At 40.8% G+C, this 27716-nt stretch overlaps 1 protein-coding gene across 1 annotated transcript in view; it reads left to right on the top strand.

Annotated features, from left to right (window-relative positions):
• The window catches only part of CUBN (cubilin), a 306910-nt gene that overhangs the window by 186384 nt on the left and 92810 nt on the right, over nucleotides 1-27716 (top strand). The window contains exons 37-48 of the mRNA XM_075552448.1: nucleotides 1501-1706; nucleotides 2811-2995; nucleotides 4395-4587; nucleotides 8721-8918; nucleotides 12164-12310; nucleotides 16110-16300; nucleotides 16449-16632; nucleotides 20284-20458; nucleotides 23662-23840; nucleotides 24960-25169; nucleotides 25782-25922; nucleotides 26630-26811. Of these exons, the coding sequence (XP_075408563.1) occupies nucleotides 1501-1706; nucleotides 2811-2995; nucleotides 4395-4587; nucleotides 8721-8918; nucleotides 12164-12310; nucleotides 16110-16300; nucleotides 16449-16632; nucleotides 20284-20458; nucleotides 23662-23840; nucleotides 24960-25169; nucleotides 25782-25922; nucleotides 26630-26811 (2191 nt within the window). The remainder of the gene's footprint in view (nucleotides 1-1500; nucleotides 1707-2810; nucleotides 2996-4394; nucleotides 4588-8720; nucleotides 8919-12163; nucleotides 12311-16109; nucleotides 16301-16448; nucleotides 16633-20283; nucleotides 20459-23661; nucleotides 23841-24959; nucleotides 25170-25781; nucleotides 25923-26629; nucleotides 26812-27716) is intronic.

Here is a 27716-nt window from a genome sequence, read left to right as displayed (position 1 = left end):
TTGAGTGAATATGGACTAATCTACGTTTTCTAACTTTTTGTCTGCTGATATAGAGAAACCCGATTGCTGTTTGTATATTGTTTGTTATCTTCTTCTGTTGTACATAGGACTAATTCAAAGTTGCTGGACCACAAAATTAACTACATGTGCTGTTGCGTTTCATGTGAGGTCCATTTGCCCCATTTGAGCCCTTAAAATTAGCCCATCATATTGTTCACTTACAACTCTTAATGGTTTCTTAGAGGTGCACAGTGTTGCCAAGAAACTAAATATCTCTCAAGTTTCTAATAATGCTGTGCCCCTTTTCACATCTGTGTTGTTGCCAGGCTTCATTCTCAGCTTGCCGTCTCTTTTCCTTAAACCCTGTTCCTGCTTACATTTTTCTCAGGAAATCTTCCAATCAAGCTATTACTGGGCCAATTGCTTCCACTGGTTGCTTGTGATAACACGGCCTCCGGATTTTTATATTAATTTAAAATAATTGTTCTGTTTTGATGAAACATACAACTTTCCTCTAGTTCTTGGATGCTTCCCACCTCCCTGCCACTATCATGATCCCAATTCTACCTTGCAAGTCTGGCTAGACCAGAGGATGTACACTGGTACAGATAGGAACTGGAAACACAGGGAATCCGGGATGGATGATCTCTTCAGGATCATGGTGTGAGTGGTGATAATTGGAGGGTAGAGGGAGGGTGAGTTGGAAAGGGGGAACAGATTACTAGGATCTACATGTGACCTCCTCCCTGGGGGATGGACAACAGGAAAGTGGGTGAAGGAAGACGTCGGAAAGTGCAAGATATGACAAAATAATATTTTGTAAATTATCAAGGGTTCATGGGGGGGGCGGGGAGGAAGGGTAAAAATGAGGAGCTGAGGCTAGGGGCTTGGGTGGTGAGCGGATGTTTTGAGAATGATGAGGGCAATGAATGTACAGATGTGCCGTACACAATTGATAGACGTATGGATTGTGATAAGAGTTGTATGCGCCCCTCATTAAAAAAAAAAGCTTATCAGGTAACAGTGTATGCTTTGACTTTAGGCCACCGCATCCAATCTTATGTATCCTGTATCTCTTGAGTGCGGCAGCATTTTCCCTGTGTTTACTTTTCTTTCAAAAATGTTACAGTGAAGTATATCAAGACTCCCCAACACAGCGAAAGTAGCACTAGTGATAACAACAAGGGCCAAAGAAAAGATATCAGTTTGGAAATAAGGCTAATAAACAACACCGAGGTGGAAAAATCAGAAAAATAATGTTTTCTATAGTCTTATCCAATTTTTGCCTTGTACCCATGCATTGTCTTTTTGCTTCTTGAATAGGCATGCAACGTGGAAGTGACAGAAATCTTTTGAGATAGCTAAAGACATTGTGATCCATGTTACAGTTTTGTTGTTTCTTAAGGGAACATATATACCTACCTGCCAGTGATTCCGAATTATCCTGAAACTTATAATATTAATTTCCCTAAGATTTTTGTGTATTTTCTTCCCATTCAGAACTTTCCAATTGGAGGACTCTCAGGACTGTAGCAGAGATTTTGTGGAGATGCGGGAAGCCAATGCCACAGGCCTCTTGGTGGGACGGTACTGTGGCCACGTCCTGCCTCTCAATTACTCATCCATTGTGGGCGAGAACCTATGGGTCCGATTTGTCTCAGATGGCTCGGGCAGTGGAAGAGGCTTCCAGGCCACATTTACTCATGGTGAGTTGCTTCTCTTTTAGTGATACCCTCTAGATTGTGTCCTACAGATGAGAATTGATTCAAACCAACCAAACAAACGAAACAAGGCAAAACCACCCTCAGTAGTGCACTTAGCATGAGCTAGCTTTACTTTAAACCTTTTTTCCCCCCAATTGGTATTATCTGTCTAGAATGACTTTATTATTAAATGCATCAGGAAAATTAAATGATATGTGAATGGCTCATTAAGAGCAAGGAAAAGCATGTGCTTATGGGTCTAATTTTTTTTTCTGAGTGAGTGAGAGAGTGAGTGAGTGAGTGAGTGAGTGAGAGAGAGAGAGAGAGAGAGAGAGAGAGAGAGAGAGAGTGAGTGAGGCAGTCAGTGGAGTCTAATATTTTTAAGTCCTTTTTTTAACCTCTGTTGAATCATTTTTGTTCGTGCTGTTTCGCTATGCAGGCCACTAGTATATTTTAGTGTTGGTTTTGGTATCTCTGGACCAAATTGGTCTCATTTCGACAGATTTAACTATTTTTTTCTTCAAACTAAAGACATTCAGGGTAATTTCCAGATTGACTTACAGATCTACAATTCTTAATAAAGTATTCCAATAGCATAAAATGCTAATTATGTTAATTTTTTCTCAACTTTTCTAAAATCAGTTACTTGATAATTGATGTTAAGCTATTGATTTTTCTTATAATATTTTTAAATATATATTTCATTTGCAACACAAGATAAGAGGTAAACCCAAGCCAAGGAACGAAAGGGGTAATCCATCCCTTTTAATGGCCCCAGGTTCCCTGAAGGTTTGGTAATCCATCCCTTCTAATGGCCCCAGGTTCCCTGAAGGTTTAGAGCTTGCTCTACATGGAAAGGTCCTGCCTCTTCTCACCCCTTGCAAGCTTCTAAGGACATAGAATTCCATTCACAAAATCACTCTTCTCCGAGGCACTAATAGATAGCACCGAAGCCAAAAGGGAAGCAGTATTTCTTTCACTATCCAGGAAAGAAATCACAGTCAATTAAAAGTCCATCCTTTTCCTCAACCCTGGCCTTTTGGTTCCTACATGCGATCAAAGAGTTGTTGAAGTAGGTCTGATTTCCTACTCTGCTTTCCCTCCTAGTATTTGGCAATGACAACATCGTGGGAACTCATGGGAAAATTGCCTCTCCTTTATGGCCAAGTAATTACCCCCATAACTCCAATTATCAGTGGATAGTAAATGTCAACGCCTCTCAAGTTATCCATGGTCGAATCTTAGAGATGAACATTGAAGCATCAAGCAACTGCTATTATGACAAATTAAAGGTACATTGTGATATGTAAATTGTGGCAAAAGTAAATCCAAGTAAATGCCCGTCTAAGTATTGTAAACTGCTGTTGGCCAAAGTAAAGCTAAGCAAATGTCTATCTCAGTGTTGACATATCTTATGGAATGGTTTGGCCCGATCATGATTACCCATTCCAGTTTGTGTAAGCACAGCTAATTCTGGGATTATATTTACTCTTCTCTCTTCTGTGATGAGCGTTTCTACTCTCAGAAAGATTTACACTCCTGGAAACCCACAGCGGCAGTTCTACTCTGTAAGGTAGACCTTGGGTCATGGTAGTGGGGGTGGGGGAGGAAGCAATAAAGAACTAGAGGAATGTTGTTTGTTTTGTCGGTGCTACACTACACCCTGGGTGGCTCATCTCTTCTTTGTGACTCTTCTGTGAGGAGACGTGCAATTCTTTACAGATGGGTTTTGGATCTCCACTCCAAACCCCCTCATTCCCATCGATGTGATTGTTTGCTTTGGGTTTGTGCTGTCTGATACCTGATCCTGTCCACACCTCGTGATCACACAGGCTGATGTGCTTCTTCCTTGTGGGCTTTGTTGCTTCCTTGCTAGATGGCCACTTGTTTAATTTCAAGTCTTTAAGACCCCAGATGCTATATCTTTTTTGTATGTGTCTATATCTTGTAATTGCCGGGCACCATCATCTTTTTTCACCACATTAGCTTATACACGCATTTAGTCTTCAATAATTGAGCCGGGAAGGTGACCATCACAGAATGCCAGGTTATTAGAACAAAGTGTTCTTGCATCGAGGGTGTATTTGAGTAGAGGCCAAATGTTTGTCTGCTACCTTAATACTTAACCTATGAATATATGTATATAGATCTATGTCCCTATCATTATGCATATTTACATATGTACATGCCTGTATTTATACTTCTATAAATGTCCTTTCCTCCTAGTTCTTTCCTCTATTTCTTTTAAATTTCCTCTTAGCCCACTATCATGCTCGACTTTCATTTGACTTTCAGCAATTTCTCTCAGCTACGTTGCACTTAATAAAACCCCACCTACACCCATCACTTCTTTACTTCTGTGGAGATATGAATGTGTTGAGGGGACCTGGCCATTTTTCTTTACTCTGCCATGTCTTCATTGCCTGCTGTGAGCCTGCCAAGGTTCCTTCATGGACTTTTCTGCCACCATTTTTACTGTATTCATCTATTTCAGCTCATAGGTTCGAGCCAAGAGGATAATGCTTCTGAAAAACATGAAATGTTTCATAAGTACATCTTTCGTGGCTCTTTGAAAATTTACATTTCAATAATGTATTTTTTCCCTTAAAATTATTATTGTGCTTTTCTTTTTATTATGAAGAAAAGGGACTTGTCTAAACACAGTGCTCTATTCTCTTGTTTTAAATGCAGATTTTTGATGGACTTGGCATTCTTTCCCGCCAAATTGGAATTTTCTGCGGTACCCAGACTGCGTCCTTTGTGTCCTCTAGAAATTCTCTGACATTTCAGTTTTCCTCAGACTCTTCAGTCACTGGGAAAGGATTTCTTCTGGAGTGGTTTGCCGTGGCTGCATCTGATGGACCTTTACCTACTATTGCTCCAGGTGTGTTTGGCAATCAATGGAGTTCATTTTCAGGACTGATCTGTGTGGACAGAAATTTCAAAGTCTTAATATAATAGACCCAAACACACAAATCATAAGAAGAATCGGTTTGGCCTCACATCCTTTCCTCATATATTTAAATGTTGTTATAAATTCATACACTGTTTTGTTTAAAACATATGCTTCTGTCTATAAAGTCAGCAGATTTTACATACTCTGCATAAAATTGGTTAGGGGTTTTATAGCCACATATATTTTCAGTATAATTTCTAAAGACTAGTTTACAAATTTTAAGAAATTTGCTTTGCAGATTGATGAGTACATGAGTGCACGCACACCACACACATGCCACGACTGAGCATTAACTGACAGACAGAGGCTGACATTGTTTTCTGTGTTAAACTTTTAGTGTAACTTTAGAAATGACTCATTTTCTCTTCTGCTGACTGCTATTCTTATGCTTTAGGGTTAAATTAGTTTACTTTTTTTAAAGACATCTTTTTCTCAGTAAAAATTTATAGCTTTTCCTCAAAAAATATTTGCATCAACTATGACTTTGACAGTTGATTCAGAAAAATTTGGGAGACATTTCTCAGAGGTCATTTTCAGCCCTTGAAATATTTAATAGGGACAAAGGATCTCATTGAAGGATATTTACATTGCGAGTTTACTCTAGTATTAAATACACTTTTAAATGTTAGGGTTTAGGTGCTTATAATTTATATCAGCAGAGAACATTGAAGGACTCATATAATTCTTCCTTTATAAGGTTCTTTCATTATAGTGAATGTGATTCTCTTCCTAAAATATTAACCTGTTTATGTAAGAATTCTGGTGATGTAATCGTTAAGCAATGAGCTGCAATACACATGGTTGGCAGTTCAAAGCCACCAGCAACTCCATGGGGGGGAAACCCAGGCTTTCTACTCTCGTAAACATTTACAGTCTTGGTAACCCACAGGGGGTCTCTATGAGTCCGGCATTAACTAGATGGCAGTGAGCTTGGAGTTTGGGGTTTTATCTAAGCGCAAGGAACTATGTGCATGTTTGCCAAGTGCAATTTAGAGACACATTTAAAACGTGATAGATAAAGCCAATGCTCTAATTACTAACCTTAAGATGTATTATTTTTGTGCCTACAAATCTTAGATTAGGAATTACTCACAAAAAAGATGATAGCAATAAAACTGTTTAATTCTCTTCTAAGGAAATATTCGATACCATTGTACCATTAAATGGAGAAGAGAATAAATAGGATCACAATGGCAAAGTCTCAGTGTCTCAGTGACTGAAAACAGGAAGGTCTTTTTTTGTCATGCTAAATAGCCACCATAGTGTAAATGGGAGTCTTTGGACCATCATCACTCCCTGGGAAGTCACACTGTCAGAGACCATAGTAGAAAGAAAAAGAGACTTGAAACAGCTCAGCCTGAAAATGTGAACTTCACAAATGACACCGTGCTCTTTTATCCTCATTGATGGATCAAAACTGGCAGATGGCTTCACCCAAATAGGACTGTCAGCAAGTGAGTCCTACCGTGTCTTTGGATGGGAAGAACTGTAACATTTAGTCAGTTAGTGTGAAAGCTATCTTCCCTTTTCAGGATACACAATGGTTTAATTTGATGACCTAGGACAACTCTTGCCTGGGATGACACAGGACAACAGCCTTATAAATGGAAATTGCCTTTAGACGTCTTTTTGGAATTTTGCCCTTGATAAAAAGAATTAGGGCCTAGTCCTCTAAACGTGTTCTATTCACTCCTTGGTGGCCCTAGTAAGATCCAAAGAGTCATAAATATCCAGAATGCAGAAGAAACACCTCTGAAACTCTATTCTTCTTTAAGAGAGAAAGAGAATATTGGTACCAACATTTCAATATCAATTTTTTGAGAACCATGAGAATTAACCAAAGATTTGAAGCCATCTGAGTGATTTTTTTTTTAACTGAGGACTGACTCTCAATAAAATTAACGACTTTTTAATTCTGCCCCATCCTCACCAACCCCTCCAGATTTACAGTAGTTTCACAACAAGACTGCAATTTATGGTTGCTTTGAGAACTAGCAAGCTGGAAGCCACTGTAGAGAGAACAGATTTAGAGCTCATTAGAATGCCCCATTCCCAAGAAATGTCTTTCTTTAACATGCCTGGAAGCATCCTGGACAAGCCCCATTTACTAGGCTTATCTTTATTTAACTTGGCACAGAGATTGCAATGTGGAAACAGTCCAGCAAACAGCTAACTTGCTGACCTTAGGGCACAGCTCCTGACATGGCCAATGAGTGAGTGAAAAGATTCGCAACATCACTTCACATTCACAATGAAAAGCTAGCAATTAAAAGTGTTGGCATGTATGTGCAGAAATTTGAGCCCTCATCTATTGCTGGTGGGCAAGTGGTTCAGCCTCTGGAAAACAGTCTGGCAGTTTCTCAGCGGCTTACATGTAGAGTTACCATATGACCTGGAAATTCTATTCCTAGATATATATTCGAGAACATCAATCCAAAAAACATATGCATGCATAGACACATTACTTATAGTTTACCCAAAGGGGGAAACAACTCAAAACTCAACAACTGATGAATGGGTAAACCAAACTTGGCGAAAGTTCTAGTACTCACAGCTGCTGCAACGTAAATGAGTCTTGGAAACATTATGGAAGCTAAAAGAAGACTGTCAGGAACGTCCTGTATTGTATGGATCTGCTTGTATACAGGGTGCAGAATTAGTAAGTTCATAGGCACAGTGTAAATGGGAAATGATTTCCCTTGAATAAGATGGGGCTGGTGGATACACTGGGAGCTACACACTTGGACATTTTAAAAGGGTAAAACTTACAGTCATGGAAATATAAAACTGTGCTTGAATTTTAAAATAGCTGTAACTATCATCAGCCCTTATGTGTGGATTTCAGCTTACCAAACTGAAATAATAAATAAAGGACAAGTCCCTATGCTGCACAATGAGAATTAAGTTATGTAATAGCTGTGAATGTAGTTCTTCCCTAACAGTGTAAATGAGTACGTTAACTTTATATACACCAGTAGTTGTTGGAGACCCTCTGTGGAACACAAGGAAACACGAGCCAGGCCTGTGCCATCCTCCCAATTGTTCTTATGTTTGAGCCCATTGTTTCAGCCATTGTGTCCATCCATCTAGTCAATGGTCTTCCTCTTTGTGGCCGACTTTCTACTTTACCAACCATGATGCGCTTTTCCAGGGACTGGTCTCTCCTGATAAAATGTTCAAAGTACCAGAGACCAAGTCTCACTATCCTTGAGGCGAACAAGGATTCTGGCTGCCTTTCTTCTAAGACAGATGTTTGTTCTTGTGTTAGTCTGGGTTGCGTTAGAGAAACAAATCCACAGAAAGTCATGTATAAGAGTTTTATATAAAGATTAAGTGCGCATCAAGAAAGCATCCCAACCGAGTGCTGCCCAAGCCCACAAGTCCTACATTAACCCATATGTCTGATACCAATCCACAAAGTCCTCCTCCATCTCACAAAACACACACTATGACGCCGACTGCAGGAGGAAAGCTGAGTCAGTGAACATGTAAGCATCTCAGCGCTGGCAGGGGTCTCCACACGGCTGCTCCAGCACCCAGGGCTGCATTGGGGTAGGTCCATGCAGCTTCTCCTCAGAGATGTCTTGCAGGAAGTGAGCCTTGCCAGCTGAAGCAGGAAACTGGCTAAGGCAGCTGCACCCTGGTCCAACCATCACAAAGCAAGAGACCTGAGAACTAGGAAGGCGAGACTCACCAAGCCATTTATCTCTCCACCCTTCAATTAATGTCTTTATCAGTCAGGTTTAGCAGTCCACAGAACCTTCAGTATTTTTAACCTCCTACACATCAAATCCATTGATAGGCATTCAAGAAGAGATGGGTTGTGTGGCAAAATCATGGTGAAAATTAGGCTTTAATGTTTTTCTTACACAAGAAAATAAAATATGAAAATCATTGTCTGAATCTTTAGCTTTAACAAAATAGGCTTTCAGTCCTTTAAGAACAGTTATTTCATTTCAAGTGGTGGTTTCTTTTCAGAATGGGGTTGTCCCTGGAAAACACAAATGTCTGATTTCTTTTTCCGCAGAGCTATGTCAAAGGTGCTGTGTTTCATTTCACAGGTGCTTGTGGTGGGTATCTGAGGACAGGAGATGCGCCTGCCTTTCTTTTCTCCCCAGGCTGGCCTGAAAAATACAATGATTCGGCTGACTGCTCATGGCTCATCCACGCCCCTGACTCTACTGTGGAACTCAACATCCTCTCCTTGGACATTGAGTCGCAGGAATCCTGTCACTATGATAAGCTTGTAATAAGAGATGGTGAGTAGCAGTCGACAATTCACTGAAAATACAAAAACAGGCGCTCATTGGGTTGGGTTGAATACTTAAAACAACTTATGGTTGGGAGCAGACTTCTACATATATTGTGGCCAATGAAAGTGTCCAATGCCAACATTGGCTTCAATTTCTCAAGAATGTATAGAAAGCATTAGGTTGTCTTTAGCAAGATCACCCAAGAAAGAAGCATCTTCCCCTCAGAAGCATGTAATAGTGTGATAGCCCTTGTGGGTTATATGTTGGGCTTCTAACCAAAAAAGCTCAACAGGTCAAAACCACTAGCCTCTGCACAAGAGAAAGATGGGGCTTTCTACTCCTACAAAGATTTACAGATTAGGAGACCCACAAGAGCAGTTCTATTCTGTCCTATAGGGTGACTATGGGTCAGAATTGACCTGATTGCCATGAATTTGGTTTGGGGCTTACCTAGTTTATAGAGCTATGGTGCGCTTGGATCTTAGATACACGTTTGAAACACTTTCATAATGGCAGTGTATTCATTTCCAGTCATCTACTGCAATCTCTCTATTTGCAGGTTTGTTTAATCTCTTAGATCTCAAAAGTGATGCACTGAGGATGCATGCTGCAGTAACCCTGCCTCTTTCTCAAATGAGATGATAACGACTGTCCTAGAGCTTAGGATTTACAACACATAGTTTTGAGGGGCATAATTTTATCCATAGCAAACAGGTAGAACTAAGGGGTGCCGCCTTCTCCATCTCCTTATTCCTACACTTTCAGCCTGCTGCTCCGCAGGAAGAAGGGAGGAATGGTATGGGCCCCTTCCTTTTGCTGAGGTATCGTGTTTCAGAACCGAATCTGTCTTTTCCAGACCAGGCACCAATTCATTTTACATATCAAAGATCCACTCCTCCCCAGCCCCCCACACTTAAGTTTCATGTAACTCTACTGGGCCAGAACGAGATGAATGAAAGTAGTTAAGTGGGAGGGAGACAGGAAAGAAGGAAGAACATCTATAATCCTTATATCCAGTCTTTGGTCTGAAGTGCGTTCTTCTTAGAATGTTGGATAAATAATTTTTCTGCCGAGTGTGGGGGCATCTGGAGTTACTCTTTCAAGACTTACAGTGGTATGTGACACATAGAAATTATCAGTAACTGTGCTCTTCTCTTCTCTCTCTCCCTCTCTCTGCCCTGGTGACGCTGACTAATAATGACCCTATAGGACAGAGTAGAACTGCCCCTGTGACTTTCCAAGACTGTCACTCATTACTGTAGAAAGCCTCATCTTTCTCCCTCAGAGTGACCAGAGGCTTTGAACTGCTGACCTTATGGTAGGCACATAGTCCACTATGACACTAGGGCTATTAATTACTTGTTAATAATCTTGGGGTCTCATTTTCCACATTGCTAAATGAATTTGGATTAGAGAGTTAATCATTAAGTATCTTCTAGCCTTAGTTTTTACAGTTCTTTGACTTGCCCTTCTCTTTATTTCTGTTATCTATATTTTATATTCTGGAAGATTATAGAAATACCCAATATTCAATTGGGAATTCAGAAAGAACCCATAATCTTATTTACTGGGTTACTTACTATGTGGGGTTATCTACTAATTCATGGGTTAGCTAATCAACCAACACAGAAACCAAGCTCAATGCTATCACGTCAATTCTGATTCATAACAACCTTATCAACAAATAAGCACTATTTCCAGATCAGAACTGCTGTTTGGTCGGACAGTCTAGGGTTATGTTTAGAGGAGAATTAAAGCCCTGTAGACCTTTTCCAGGCACAGTGACATAAAATATATTCACATGTATATAATTCACACATATATAAATAGAATAAATCACTATTTCTTGGCACAAAGAATTATAGTCTTGGAAAGTCACAGGGCCCATTCTACTCTGTCCTGTAGGGCCATTATGAGTCAGCGGTGATTGGATGGGAGTGAGTTCTTGTTATTTTCAGTATCTCAAAAAAAGCTCTACACTTGAGACACCTTGCACTAACCTGGCCTCAGTAATATAACAAAGACAATGCCTTCCAAATGGGATTAAAACCTCAGGCACAGAAGTGAGGATTAACAGCACATCTATATATTTTTGAAGAGACAATTAAATTCATAACAGTAAATTCAATTAATAAAAATAACTCTTATTTATTTCCTAATTGCCAAATTTAATGGTATATATATATATGCAACTACTATATATTATTATGTTATGTATCCTTTCAGATAAAAATTTGAATGGCAAAAAAGACAAAAGTTTCCAGAGGTCATTTAAAGCGTCTGTATTTACAACCATGCCATTACATTTATGATACTGAAACAGAGAATCATTTGTTTTCTACAGCAGTTCAGAGTGAATTCTGAGTAGGAGTCTGTGTTTTAAAACGTTCATTTTGCTGTTTTTGTAAAAAGGCAGATTTCCTCATTTTCTATGTCTGATTTTTATAGGCTTGGTATTTTGTTAATTCTCTGCCGTAGGGGAAAACACTCCTGCATTTTCGCAGTGAAGGGTTCCACTTTGGTTCTAATTTCCTTTAGCGCCACTCTGGTTTGGGCCAGGACAATTGGTCTGAGGGGAACAACTCCTAGACAAGCAACAGAACACTCTGCGGTGTCCCAGCATGCTTCACTGCCCTCCACGAAGGGCACACCTGTTGAAAGGGGCCTGAGCGGTTTCTTTTCTGCTTCTGCACATATATGGGCACGTGGACGCATGGGAATGTGTGTGTTCTATTATCTGAAAAACAAAAAAATAACATAAACACAAGAAAAAAGGGAGCCTTCATCGCTGAAGAAAGGACATGAGGAGTTGCCACCTCTCAGTAAGTGGCCTCATCATGTTAATAATGGACCTGTGTTTGTCTTGGATACTTGACCTTCACCAACCAGAGGACATTAAGGCGGAGACGCCATTTAACACTCATAAAAGCCTGGGCCCTCTACCACTTCCTAATCCCATGCACTCTGGTTTTGAGCTGGATGCCAGGAAGAACTGGCAGCCAGTGTTTGATTTTAGAAAAGCAGCAGGAACTGTCAAAGAAGGCTTTCTCAAAAAGAGTAAAGGAAAAGAAAGGCATGCGGTGCCCTTCCAAGCTGTGGAGAGGATGATGTAACCCTGGGGCTTCCTTTTCTGAGAATCACATCTCCTGGGAACTGTGGCTGTTCTGTGGGAAATATGTGAGCCAACAACAGTGGAGTAGATCCTGCAGACCCTGCATGCTCCTGTTGACATTTCTCTTCTCTGTTCACAGGAGACAACAGCGAGGCCCAGGAGCTAGCAGTTCTGTGTGGCAAAAACATCCCAGGTCCCATCAGGTCTACTGGCATGTACATGCTGCTGCGTTTCACCTCCGACGCCACTGTCACCGGGGCCGGCTTCAATGCATCCTTTCACAAAAGTAATATTTTCAGACGACTCCCCCCCTCTTCTCGTCCAACCTCTTTCCTTTTTTCCATGACAGAACACAGTCATAAATCAGAAGACACGGGTCTCTGGGTGGCTATCCTCTAAGTCCAGGAGCTATGTCCTGATTCCAGATCCAGAAAGACTGGCCAAATTGTGCACTAGTCTTCTATAGACTTCAGGTCTCCGTGGTAGGGGCATCTTCCTCCCTAAGGAGATAGGGGTTTCCTGTAGATACCATCATAAGATCTACTTTTTATTTTTTTGAGAAGAAAAGACTTTATTAAGACAGGGAATAACTCCCGGGCAGATTCTACAACCGAACGAGCTAGGTTAAGAAAGTCGCCTATAAGATCTACTTTTTAAGAAAAAGCTTCTACCTCTCAGAGGGCTGGATCTAGAAGACAACATGGACGCATCACTCATCAGGGGAATGACAACCAAAGTTCTCTTCCCTCTGAGGAACAACTAGTCTACATAATAGAGTAGAACTCTTCATAATGCTCTGGGGGAAAACTATCCATTTTAGTGTTGGAACGAAGACTTTGTGATACTTGAATTACGAACGTGTTAACTCAGAGAATAGGCCCAGCATCTTGAAATATTGTAATATCGAGTGTGATTGAGATGTTCAAAAGGTGAAGTCCAATAATAACTCTATATCCCTGATAGGTGAATGTTAAAAGAAGTAATCCATGAAGTGTCTAAACACTCTCAGGTGTTTTACCGAAAAATAAAATTTGTAAGTAGATTCTCAATCTAGACATTAGAAAACAATTGAATTTTTCCTCCTTTCTTATGCATGCCTTTTATGAAGTGGGAAGCAGTTGAAAGTAAATGATTCTTCTCACATTCAAGAGAGACAATCTGCAGTGCTGTTTGAGAGAATGGCCTTTGAATTAAACAGATATAAGAACATTTTCCCTGCTGTGATTTAACTTGTGTGTGAACTCTGGCACTCACCCATGATTTGTTGAATGCCTGTCAAGCAGCCAATGAATACCTGCTCTCTCTGCTCTCTGCCCTCCACCTCCCAATCGCTCTCAGCTGATTGTATGCTCATGCGTACTTGACAGCTGGTTACATTTGACCACCACCAGCACCAGTAGCTTGGAATTGGTTCCACTCATGGGGACACTATGGGTCACAGTAGAACTATGTTCCATTGGGTTGTCGGTGGGTGAATTTTTAAAAAATTGTATTTGATTGGGGCTATTACAGCTCTTCTCACAATCCATACATATATCCGTTTTGTCAAACACAAGTGTACGTATGTTATCATCATCTTTTCCAAAACAGTTTCTTTCTGCATGAGCCCCTGACACCAGCTCTTCATTTTCCCCCTCCGTCTCCCATGCCCCCTTCATAATCAATAAATTCTTTTTCCTTCCCTTTCCCAGCCCCCCATATGTCTTACATTGACTGCTGTCTGATTCCAACTGCTTTTCTGCTGTCTGTCCCCCTGGGATGGGGGCGGGCATAAGTCCATCTTTGTGATCAGTTCCCCCTTACTTCCCCCCCGAACCCCCCTGCCCCCACCAACCCACCTTACCCTCCTATTTCAGCTGCTCCCCTTGTTGGTCTTGAGGGGTTTATCTGTTCTGGATTCCCTGTGTTGCAGGCTCTTGTCTGTAGCAGTGTACATGTTCTGGTCTAGCCAGATTTGTAAGATAGAATTGGGGTCATGGTAGTAAGGAGAGTGGGAAAGCATTAGAGAACTAGAGGATGGTAGTAAGGAGGGAGGAAGCATTAAATAAATAGAGGAAGGTTCCGTGTTTCATCGGTGATACCCTGTACCCTGACTGGCTCTTCTTTTCCTTGTGGGTGTCCAATTGACTACCGATGGACTTTGAGTCTCCACTATGCCCCCCTCAATTTACATTGATATGCTTTTTGTTTGTTTTGTTTTGTTTTGGATCGGATCTTTGATGCCTGATACCTGATCCCATGATCCTGAACCTCATGATCACACAGGCTGGTGTGCTTCTTCCATGTGGACTTTGTTGCTTCTCAGCTAGATGGCTGCTTGTTTATCTTCAAGCCTTTAAGACCCCAGATGCTATATCTTTTGATAGCCGGACACCATCTCAACTTTCTTCCCCACATTTGCTTATGCGCACATTTGTCTTCAGCGATTGTGTCAGGGAAGGTGAACATTACGGAGTGCCGTGTTAGTAGAACAAATTGTGCATTGAGGGAGTATTTGAGTGGAGGCTCAATGTCCATCCTCTTCATAATACTTTATGAATAAATATATGTACATAGACCTAGTTCCCTATCATTATATATAAATATATTTACATATGGAAATGCCTGTATTTAGGCCTCTATACATGTCTGTTGCCTCCTAGTTCTTTTCTCTATTTCCTTGTACTTTCCTCTCGTCCCTCAGTGGGTGAATGGTTGAAAGTAAATCTCTAGGCCTTTCCACGTAGACACTTCTGGCTATAATCAACCTCTAACCTCTTGGTTAACAGTTAAGTTGTTAATCATTTGCCCTGCCAGGGGAAGGCCAGTGTGTGTTTGTGTGTGTGTCTGTGTGTGACAGTTCCATATCATAAGGATAAAATGTAACCATGTGAAAAACAGACTTCTTGATTCCATTCTTTTCTACCCCTCCTCCCAAAACTGTTCCTTACACACTCTTGGTAAGTAGAAAGTACATTTTAATTTTTAAGCACATAAACAAAGTGAGTACCATCCTTGATTTTTTTTTCTCACATCCTAGCCGTCAACAATTTTCCATGGTCCTTCTCTTAAATTTTATCTAGAGTCAAACCACCTTTTCTGTCCTCCTAGTCCAATCGTCTATAGACTTGGGTAACCCTCACCTCCTTAGTGGTGCTATTTTATGTCCTTTCTTTTCTAGGCTAAGCATTGCAGACCGAGAAATCATAGAAAACTTATGTGATTCTGCTGCTCCAAACCTGCGCATGTCTTCCTTTTCTTATGCAGAAGAAATCCTGTCTAAGGATGCCCTGCTACTTTTCCTTTCCAATCACCCATTCTGGCTCCTCCACTCTGCACACCTCAAATACTCAAAGTCTTTGCATTGTTCTCTGGCCCAGAGTACTCTTATCCCACAAAGCTCTGTGACTTGAGCTTTTATTTCACTCATGCCTTTGCGCAGGTGTTTCTCTGACATTAGTGTGACCTTCCATAACTTCACCCAACAGTATGGTACCCTGCTCCACATGACCACCATTCATTTTTCTCTAGGGAACGTAAAATAAACATATTCTATATTTATGATGAAAGCCTATTTCCCCATGCATATGTTGAGCTTCATGAAAGTAAGGAATTGGCTTCCATTGCTTCCCTCTAGAGTCACAGATCTAACTGAAGGTTAGGGGTACTCAGTAGAAGTTACTGCACTAAAGATGCCCTATTCTTTGTCCTAGTTCATTTCAATTCAAAAAAATGTTAATCATTTTATTGGGGGCTCCTATATCTCTGTTCACAATCCCTACATCCATCCATTGTGTCAAGCACATATGTATATTTGTTGCCCTCATCAGTCTCAAAACATTTGCTTTCTGCTTGAGCCCTTGGTATCAGCTCCTCATTTCCCTCCCTCTCTCATGAACCCTTGACAATTTATAAATTATCTTGTCATATCTTCCATTGTCCGACGTCTCCCTTTACCCATTTTTCTGCTGTCCATCCCCCCACGGAGGAGGATAGATGTAGATCAAGCCAAATTTCTGTTGCTTATGTGTTGAAAATTCTGAAAACACAGCAAGGATGTACATTGCATCTGTGGTGATGCCCTCTCTGTGTTTCTTCCTGTGAAGGTTGTGGTGGTTATTTGCACGCCGACAGAGGGATTATCACGTCACCCATGTATCCCGAAACCTACCCTCCCAACCTCAACTGCTCTTGGCATGTCCTGGTCCAGAGTGGTCTGACCATCGCGGTCCACTTTGAGCAGCCATTCCAGATTGCAAACGAAGACTCTTCCTGCAGCCAGGGGGATTATTTGGTGGTAGGTTGTTGATCTAATTGCTTTCTCTGCACACTTCAGCCCGAGAAAAGGATATTTTTCCTTCCTGAGATACAAATTGATCAGAAGCATTGAGTTCCACTTTTCCACAGTGTGACATAAATTATGCAACTCTGATTTGTCTTTGCAGCTGAAAAACGGACCTGATATTTATTCTCCACCCTTGGGACCCCACGGAGGAAATGGTCATTTTTGTGGCGGTCGTCCTTTGTCTACTATATTCACCTCTGACAATGAAATGTTTGTTCAGTTTATTTCTGATACTAGTCGTGGCGGGCAAGGATTTAAGATCAAATATGAAGCAAAGAGTTTAGGTAAGTACTTTTATTCAGATCGAAGCCTGTTCTTTTCTAAGAAAGGTGTAGATTTGAGAAAAGTTATGTAATTTTTTCCCTTTCTGCAGCAAAAGTAAGACTGCTAATAAGAATAACTACCTACAATTGATGGATGTATATGTATGGATTGTGATAAGAGTTGTATGAGCCCCTAATAAAATGTTGTTTGTTTTTTTTTTAAAAAAGCTTGTACCTGGTGGAAGCTTGGGGTCCACACTTGACACTCTGCAGTCTGGTGTGGTCCCTGAGCACTGAGTCTGGGTTTGAACCCAATAAACCTCTTAAAGCGGTAAAAAAAAAAAAAAAAAGAATAACTACCCAGTAAATTCTTGATACTTCATTCAGTATTTCATCATGGCTTTAAAAAAAATCCTTTTATTGGGGGCTCAAACAACTCTTATCACAATCCATCCATCCATCCACGGTGTCAAGCACATTTGCATGTTTGTTGCATGGCTCTTTTTAATGGGAGGCATCGTTACTTCTGCTACCAATAAGTAAAAGGATACCTAGACCTTTCCCAGACCACATCTGTAGTGAGTGACCAACGTGAGATTCTCCATGATTATGAATGGAACTGTGCTTTATGATTCCCTGAACTTATTTAGACTTTTTCATGATAAAATGTGTAATTATACGCTACATCCAGTTATAGAAACAGTGTAAAAATGGTAATTGCCTTGTTTTGCAATAATGTGTATGCTTCCTTTTAAAAGAACACGTTATCATCTGATTTTATTATTACCCATTAAATTATATGTTACTGCAGTGATCTTTACTTGATTACCTTTGCGTAATTACATTTGATTAAAATTATATCTAATTCTAGTGTAATGATTTAATTCACATGACATTTATTTTTGTACAATGTTCAATTAAGTAAATAAGCAAATAGTCATAATTTCAAGAAAATGGAGACCTACCGGGAGCGAACTATACAAAGAATAAACCTTGGCTTGTTTGTAAAAAGTCAGGATTATTGTGGATTTTGGCATGATTTTAGTACTCTCGAGAGTCTTGAATATGTCTTAAAGTACATTTTTAAATTCAATTTTGTTACTGTTGTTGAGTACAGACACAGCAAAACCTATACCAATCCATCATCTGTACAGCAAACTTTCTTCCAATATATCAGCCATTCTTAACCTCCTTTTCTGAGTTGTCCCGCCCTCATTACCTAAACACGGTCCCCTAATGTTCTTCTATAATTTCTTAAGTCGCTGGTGCCACTTTCATTCCATATTGTCAGGGTACCCACCCCTAACACATCATCACTGGTCCAGTAGGTGCAATTATACAGAGATAATAAGTAAAGATTATAGTAAAGTCATAGAGAGCAAGAGAGACAGAAGAGAGATTGAAATAATGGAGTCAGACACATTTCATAGTAGCATGCTCACCTCAGCCTCACTTGGTGGTCCATGTGGAGAGAGAGACATTTGTTGCTAACCAAGGCTTTTATGGTCTCTGGGGATGTGCAAGCCTCCTAATTATAGGCGAAGACATGTCACAGGGAAGATTTGTGCTATAGGTAATAGAGTAATGGGAGGGGGGTGATCTGAGGGTATCCACGTAATAGGAAAGGCAAATCCTAGATTCAGGATGGCAGCCTATATTTGCATGTCACTGAGCTGGTTTGACCTGGTCTCTGGCTCACCATAGAAATCATTAGTAGGGTGTAAACCAATCCACAGGGACCAGGCTAATGGCCACAAGCCTTTAGGGAGAAGTAGTCCATTGTCCTTACAGCAGGGAGTGGGGCCTACCTGTGGTGAGAGCAGACAGTTATCTGGCGACCGACTGCTTTCAGGGAGGTAAGTTGACAATCAGTTACCTTTGCTGCAAGCCATGTCCTAAGTTTAACATATATTTGGGGGAGAATTCTTTCTCTTTCCCACACCATATAGCTAGTTCTTCCAAAAACATCATTGCTCCAGTTAGACATGTATTTAATTTATTTGAGCTAAGCTCTTATTTGGTTTTAGGATTTCATGGGACACTGCTGGTTTAAGTTCAAGCTACATTTTGCTCTGCATGAAACCATCTATTATATTGCAGTGATACAAACTCTGAGAACTTAAAAGTGCCCGCAGTCTTTCTACATTGGGTAACAGAAGACTGAAAAGAGAACTCTCCCCCAGCTGACTCAGCAATAGGTTCTCAGACTCAGGAGTGTATGTCTGACACTTGGCAGTACACCCTGCTCTGGCACTTGAAGGAGCTTTTCAAAGCAGAGCTCCTTAAACACCAGCACCACTATTTATGGGATATATGCTTCTCCTGCTGCCTCAGCTCCATGCTGAACATTGCTGCGGAGTCATTGGTGGGGAGGAATCCACCTGGGACTGAGACAGGGTCAGGCTGTCAGAGCCTCTTGTCCAGTGGCTAGGCTTTGTCCACCTCACAGGACCTTTGTGGTTGTTTTTTTTTTTAATTTCTTGATTTTCCCCTTGAACATCTCAGTCTTAGTTACCTTTTCTTGTTAGAATTTTATTGGTATATAAATTATATATCATACAATTTAATAGCTCAACCACATCAAGAAGAGTTGTACAATTGTCAACACAATCAATTTTAGAATATTTTCTTCATTCTTGTACTCATGATTATTTGCTCCCTGTTTTGCCCACCTTCCCTTATCATCCTTGAAAGGAATTATTAATCTAGGGACTGTCTCTATATATTTTCCTATCATGGATTTCATATACAGAAAACCATTTAAAAAACAAATACTAACAAAATAAAACCTCATTTGATAAGAAAGCATACAATATTAAAAATTAGATCAAATTTAAAATGAATCAAAGGGGAAATTAAATGACTGGATGTTAAGTTTTATCGATTCATATTTCAGTGTCAACATTGACTGGTAATCCAGATACACTATGTATCTATTTGTAAAGTTGCGCCTCTTCTGCGAGGCTACAGTTTTGGACAGGATAATTACATTTGCAGTGAAGGCATGCAGTTCACTTTTGCATGATTGATTTGTTGGGCCTTCCAATGAGTGTTTATTAATAAAAGGAAAGTGTTTTTATATAGCTTCTAGAAAGGAAGCAATAAATCTTGTCTGCTTTCTTGCCCAAAAATGATCATCCAATTGTCCCATGCCATTGGTCTCTTATTCTTCAAATGTGTCTACCGCCTACAAAAAGATACTAAACAAATGCCCACAGAGGTATAGGAATTTGCTTACTTATTTTTAACATATAAAGATCAGAAGACTCTTGGCCATTCTATTGAACTGAACAATCCACTGGGAACTTATGCCCACTAAGATATAAACATATTTACCCCAGTGTGTGTTAGGGCCTCAAAGATGACCTGCATGTACCTTGTACCATAATTATTTTGTTGTCGTTAAAGAAAAGTGGATGTGGGGGCGATAATTGAATTTTTTAAAAGAGTGAGAACTTGGCAAATTACTTGGCCAAGTAAAGCGTGATATACCTGTTGACTAGGTAGAAAATTCAAGGTCATTGGCTTAATAATAAAATAGGGGCAGTTCAAGATTAAAAGAAATGGAGGTTGGAAATGTAGATAAATTGACTTTAAAAAAACACCATAGTGTCAGTTGACCGTGTCTTCCTTCAGCAGAGTGTAGACTGATTTAACTGTGCTTCCTGACAGCTTGTGGGGGCAATATTTATGTCCACGATGCTGATGCCGCTGGCTATGTGACCTCCCCCAACTACCCGGACAACTATCCCCAGCATGCTGAATGCATTTGGATCTTCTCTGCTCCTCCTGGAAACCGCATACAGCTTCAGTTTGAAGACCAATTCAACATTGAATTTAACCCCAAGTAGGTTACTTCTACTCAGTTTTTCTCTTAGCCAGAGATACTGTTTTTGAACTTGTCTAGCTTGTCTTGTCTTAGGACAATTTACTTCTTTTCTCACCCTGCATATGTGTAGGACATTTGGAATGTGGGCAATGCTCAATGCCCTGAGGCTGAGAAGTGTTGTCCACAGCCATGTTCTCCCCCAGCAAATGTAGGCACCGACACTATTCCTGGAGAACCCTAGCTGCATCCTCCCTGAGTCAGGAGCATGGCTGCTTGAGTTTTCTGGGACTCACTTGTCCTTCTGCAGGAGAAGGATAGTCTCCGGTTGATGACTATCTCTTTGCCCAGTCTCTTCCTCAATGTCATACATGATGACAATATCCATTTGACAAATGGGAATGTGTGTGATTAGACACCAGCCGTGACCCAGTGTCAGAAACAGGATTAAATCACATCCAGCCCAGTTTCCAGTGCCATGCGTTGAACCGAAAGGTCAGCACCTTGAACCCACAGTCTGCTCCAGGGAAGAAAGATATGGCAGTCCATATTATGGGGTAGTTCTACTCGGTAGTACAGGGCCCGTAGGAGTTCAAAAACAACTAGATCAAGGGTCAGCAAACGACATCTCTTGAACTGTATTGTACTCTTGCAGGACTTACCTGTGGCTCTGAAGTAAAATTGAAAAACATTTAATGGATAGTGTTCAGATCATGGCGATCTCATTTGTTTATAAAAATATATTTATGGCTCTTAAATAATTTTAAAATATTAAAAAATTTTAAAATAATTTTAAAATTATTGTGAGGTACAGGATTGGCTCTTTCATGTCAAAAGTTTATCGATTTTTTTATTGTTTGTCTTTGTATATTTTTTTAATTAGTAAATCTTTTTATTGGAGCTCATACAACTCTTATCACAATCTATACATAAATCAATTGAGCAAAGCAGCCTTATACATTCGTTGCACTTGTCATTCTCAAAATTCGCCTTCTACTTGGGTTCCTGGAATCAACTCAGTTTCCCTTTTTTTTTTTTTAATTTTAACAATTTATTGGGGCTCATACAATTCTTTTCACAGTTCATGCATATACATACATCAATTGTATAAAGCACATCTGTACAGTCTTTGCCCTAATCATTTTTTCTCTTTTCTTCTTTTACATTTTATTAGGGACTCATACAACTCTTACCACAATCCATACATATACATACATCAATTGTATAAAGCACATCCATACATTCCCTGCCCCAATCATTCTCAAGGCATTTGCTCTCCACTTAAGCCCCTTGCATCAGGTCCTCTTTTTTTTCCCCCCCTCCCTCCCCATTCCCCCCTCCCTCATATGCCCTTGGTAATTTATACATCGTTGTTTTGTCATATCTTGCCCTATCCGGAGTCTCCCTTCCCCCCTTCTCTGCTGTCCCTCTCCCAGGGAAGAGGTCACATGTGGATCCTTGTAATCAGTTCCCCCTTTCCAACCCACTCACCCTCCACTCTCCCAGCATCGTCCCTCACACCCTTGGTCCTGAAGGTATCATCCACTCTGGATTCCCTGTACCTCCAACCCTCATATGCACCAGTGTACAGCCTCTGTCCTATCCAGCCCTGCAAGGTAGAATTCGGATCATGGTAGTTGGGGGGAGGAAGCATCCAGGATCCGGGGGAAAGCTGTGTTCTTCATCGATACTACCTCACACCCTAATTAACCCATCTCCTCTCCTAAACCCCTCTATGAGGGGATCTCCATTGGTCGACACTTGGGCCTTGGGTCTCCACTCTGCACTTCCCCCTTCATTTAATATGATATATATACATACATATATACATATACACATATATACACATGCATACACACTCAGTTTCCCTTTTATGCCGCTTCCCCCTCCCTCCCCGCCCCCCCTTCCCCCTGCTCTCTTAATAGTTTATAAATAATTATTTGATCTTATCTTACACTGCCTGGCGTCTCCCCTCACCCACCTTCCCATTGCCCATCTCCCAGAGAGGAGGTTACACATAGATCTCCAAGATCGGTTCTCCCTTTCTACACCCCCTTCCCTCCCGGTGTCGCCACTCTCACCGCTGGTCCTGAGGGGTTCATCTGTCCTAGATTCCCTGTGTTTCCAGATCCCTACTGCACCGCTATGCATCCTCTGGTCTAACCAGGTCCGCAAGGCAGAAATGGGGTCATGATAATTGGGAGGGGAGGAAGCATTCACGAGTTGGGCTGTTAACCATAAGTTTATCGAACTTTTAACTAGATGTTAATGGGTTTGATTTTAATAAGAAATCTTGAAAGATGACACGTCATAGAGGATGTCTTCTCAGGCTGAAAACAAAGGATAATTACATTTTCTGGGGGGGAAATCTGTAGTCTTTTTTTTCCCTTTCTTCTTTCATTTAGCAAAAGTGTTCACAAGAACAAACCAAACTCAGTTCTTTTGAGTTGATTCCAATTCCTAGTGACCCTATAGGACAGGGGAGCACTGCTCTTTAGATGTGCAAGGCTGCATATCTTTACGGAAGCAGACAACCTCATTTTTCTCTCTTGGCGCAGTTGGTGGTTTTGAACGGTAACTTTTGCATTAGCAGCTCAATGCCTAACTGATCTTGCCACCAAGGCTCCTGTAAAGGACATCGGTGTTTGCCTGATCCGCGTGTGGTACACGGCTTGGATACAGAGCTTTTCCTTCTCTTTGTGAGTAACTGATAGAAGGGTACTTTTCTGCTCCCTGAGCGTTCACCAGCTAATGGACTTGCTCAGAAATGTTGGCTAAATACGTGTTCACTTTTATGGACATTCAGACAATTCCAGCTGAGACTCATTAGCATGGATTCTGAACTGTCAAGAGTTCATCCGCGTTGTAAAATGAACCAAATCACTACGTGAAAAGTATTTGTAGCTTTTTTCATACCCAGGAGGTAAATTGAGATGCCTTTATATTTATGAAACTCAGGATCACACAGAGGGCAAGTCAGTGTCTTTCCGTGTCCTTCCTCTCTTTTTGGAGGTACTAGCTAAGGGGGTTATTGTTATTAGGAAAAACACGACATGTCCTTCTAAAGTGGCACGCATTTTGAGCAGACTGCACTGTTTTTGACCCTGCAGGAGAAATTTAGCAATACCCTCCATGAAAGTCAGTAAGTAATGTCTTCATTATCAAAATATGCCAAAGCAATCAGCCTTATAAATTACAGACTTTTTTTTATGCCCCACTTTCAGCTGTACTGCCAATTACCTTGAGTTGCGGGACGGACCTGATTCCAATGCCCGGTTGATTTCCAAGTTTTGTGGGACATCCTTGCCCGGCAGTCAGCTGTCCTCAGAAGAAGTCATGTACCTAAGATTCCGGTCTGATAACAGCCCCGCGCATGTTGGCTTCAAGGCTAAGTATTCCGTAGGTGAGAATGCTTTTTATCTTTAATTGGAATAGAGCAATCGAATGTGTTCAGACATTTTTTTAAAGCCAGGTTATTATTTTAAGAAATCTCTCTCTTTATGAGCTAGTTTGTTTTAGGAATTGATAGGTAAGATATGTGCTTATTATAAACAAGTCATTTCTTATTTTTAATTTTTACCTGGATGATCATTTTAAAACATTATTGTCGTAAAACTAGGTATTGTATGATTTTTTTCCTCACTTGTTTTTGAAAACTTCCCAGTTAAAAATTCATTTCTTCCTCTCTCTGTCAAATAATATTATATCTAGTATTATAATATATATAACCAAACAGTGAAAGTTAGAATCAAGACTATAAACTTGTCCTTTATGGACTAGCAGCCCACCTTCTCTTATCCCACTCCCAAAACCATATGGCCACTCAGTGTTTTGAGTAACTGATTCCTAAAATTACCCCAAAATGGGCAGACTGAAAATCCACTATACTATGATCCACCATGGCCTCAAATTCAGTACATGGTTGGTCTGGCTTAGCCACTCATGGGTTTGTTTATTTATTTTAGCAATCGAGAAAGCCAAATTATAGACTATTTAACCCACCGAGTATCCGAATCCACTCAAGGGCAGTGGGTTTTAGTAGATCATTTTATGTCCAGAGGTGAGTTGCACCTAATTCAACGCAGCTATTGACTCCAGCTGAGGAAAGGCTTGCCTGGTAATCTTCAAGTGTTAAAGATCCCGGAGACAATTGTCAGGTGACGATTTGATAGTGAAACTAGGAATGACACGCATCACTCATCAACCACAGCACACCGGACTCCTGGCTCTTCCAGTGGTATCTAGCTGCCACAGAGGGGTCACATACAGTGTCCCGACAGAATTCCTGTGACTTTGCAGGATATATCGGTGTTCCATTCCCAACCTTGGATTGAACTTGTGTTGGCTTTTCTCCTTACATCCATGGTAGGTCTCAAATAAGAGGGAGCACGGACATATCCAGAGTGGAAAACATTTCAGGGCACCTTCATGGGACACCTCCAGGGAGACAAATGTTCTGGCAACATTGTTACCAATCTGCACTAAAGTGTGTGTGGGGGGTGGTGGTGATTTGCTTTTCCAGCCCTGTGTGGAGGAAGAGTGACTGGGCAGAGCGGTATCATTGAAAGCATTGGCTACCCGACACTTCCCTATCAGGACGATTTATTCTGTGAGTGGCAGCTCGAGGCCCCCTCGGGGCACTCTATCACCGTCCACTTTGAAGACTTCCACCTTCAGAATTCCACCAGCTGTGAGAAGGACTTCGTGGAGATCTGGGACAACCATATCAACGGTTAGTGAAATATGTCTTTGGAAGTTTGTATTTTTACATGTACGTAACCGCATCTGAGTTTTCCTGATTTCCAAGAAAGGCAATAACGAAAACTCAGATTATGCCGAGAAGTGCAACCAAAGAGCGCTGGGCAGGAGCAGCTCTTGCCCTTGACCCTCACCCATGAAGGACCCAGGGGCATTGCCCAGGTGTGACTGGAGACCACACACAGCATTAGAACTCTGCATTGGGAATGCATCCTCTTCGTGCTGGTCCCTCTGGTGCCACAGACGATGACTTTGGGGGCGTTCCGAAAGGCAAGGCAAGGAGAGGGAACTCTTTCCTAGAAATCAGGGCCCCTTGTCACTCTCAGCGTTTTTTTTCTGTCACCAAATGAACGTTGTCATTGTGTTAGATGGTTTTGTCCGACTTGGAAGCTTTGTGAATGTCTCAGTATATTCGAAAGTGTTTTTTTTTATCCACGTTCCTTTACTTTTCTTGACCGAGAGTCCCATGTTTTCCTGGGAAGGAAAGGTCTTGCCGTTTGTTATTTTCTTTTCTGAAAGTCCGAAACAAGCAGAGGTTAGAGCCGTTACCTGGACGTATACTTACTTCGTCATTTGACTCGCACAGGAAACTCATTGGGCCGATTCTGTGGAAACACCTTTCCTGACAGCGTGGAGACTTCTGGCAACGTCGCCCTGGTCAGATTTGTCACTGATGGTTCGCTTACTGCCTCAGGATTCAGGTTGCGCTTTGAGTCTAGTGTAGAAAGTAAGTCACTCTTTTTTTTTTTTCAAATGAAAAGTAAAACATCACTGAGCCCCTGTATTGATAAATACTTCACTGGGCACCAGTATTGCAATAGCAAGAAGGTAAAACAAGTATGTTTAGGGAAACAACAAAGCCAAACTTACTCCAAAGTCAAGTGTGACTCAGCAGCTCCATCAGATAGAAGAGAACTATACATATCCGTTTCCGAGACCATCAACCTTGGTGGGAGCAGAAAGCCTCATCTTTCTCTGATGTTTAGTTACAAGATAGATATTCATCAGTCACACCAGTAAATTAAGGATTATTATCCAAGGTTGTAATCAGGAAACAACTATGTAACAAGGAGATGAGTCTTTCCCAACAATAGGCATCTTGAGAAAGCCAAACCTCTAGCCTTGTAGGTTTTCAGAATTTGAAGTCCCAAATATGCTGGCAAGATGAGGTGAAATAAGTATCCTGCCAGAAAAACGGAGATAATTATTTAGATTCATCTCCCATATTTCTTAGTACGTGATGGTAATTAAAATCCTGCCAGTGGCTATCGCCCATGAGTGCAAAGGTTAAGTGTTAATAGAGATAGAAAACAAAATCAAGCATTTTCTAAAAGTCCCCAGGTAATTACATAAAACTGTAGTTTTGAGAGCATTCCTTGTAAGTTGGGTCATTTTGATTGTGTTGCATTGTCCATGTTTGATTCCCCCCTATAGAGTGTGGCGGGGATCTCCAGACCCCTACTGGAACATTTGCTTCTCCCAGCTACCCGAACCCCAACCCTCGCCGCCGGCTCTGTGAGTGGAGAATCGCTGTGCAGGAAGGCAGGCGGATCACGCTCACCTTCAACAACCTGAGGCTGGAAGCTCAGCCGTCCTGCAACAATGAGCGTGTGACAGTAAGTGTTCTGTTCACTCAGGGGAATTCTGTCTACTGTTTAAGTTTAGTGACCCATACGTCATAGGCAGAAAACCAGGTCAGGAATGTGTCTTTCCATGTGCAACAGAATCTAAGTTTTTGAGATAGAACAAAATCATAACACCGCTACAATAATGTTAAAAGCAGGCCTAAGAAGTCTGTCTGCTTCTTAGATCATTGCATATGCCAAAACTGGGTAGGGAGAGGAAAGCAAACCCAAGCAGTAGCACATAGCTGAATTGGACCAGACTCACACACAAGCCACCACCTAAAAATTTCAGCACATCCAGTGTCCTCTCACTTAAATAGCTTTCTCTGCCAGGGGCACTGAGGGGGTATGGAAAACCTACCATGTCAGTCTCCCATGGTTTTCTACTCAAATATTGTAAGATATGCCCTTTGTATCCTTAGCTCCTCTTAGCTGAAGAAAGACAATGACATTCACATTTACGGATGTGTACCCTTAACACACACATCTATATTATCTTTCATACGGCATTTAAAATTATGAAAACTAGTATTTTATTTTGTTTGAGAGACAGCAAACTTTGGACAAAGTATATTTATTTAAATATAAATATATACATATATAACTTTATTCTTGAGGATATACACAGAATACAAACAAACCGAATAATTTCAGCATGTATATTGCAATTTCCTATTGATTTCATACTTCAAGTTCATATATGTGTATATATGGGGTGAATATATATATATATAGTATATATATAGTATATATATAGTATATATATATACTAACATTCCTACTAGACTACATTTTGATGCATTTCCATAACATTTCTTGATAGAACATAATTTTATATAGCTATAATCATATATTTGTGTGCTCACTTTAATCTATTTGTGTACTCACTTTAATCT

The sequence above is a fragment of the Tenrec ecaudatus genome, chromosome 6, assembly GCF_050624435.1.
Source record: "Tenrec ecaudatus isolate mTenEca1 chromosome 6, mTenEca1.hap1, whole genome shotgun sequence".
In the NCBI taxonomy this organism is placed as follows: Eukaryota; Metazoa; Chordata; class Mammalia; order Afrosoricida; family Tenrecidae; genus Tenrec; species Tenrec ecaudatus.
The sequence above is the reverse complement of the archived record's forward strand: the minus strand, read 5'-3'. Positions and strand labels throughout refer to the sequence as shown.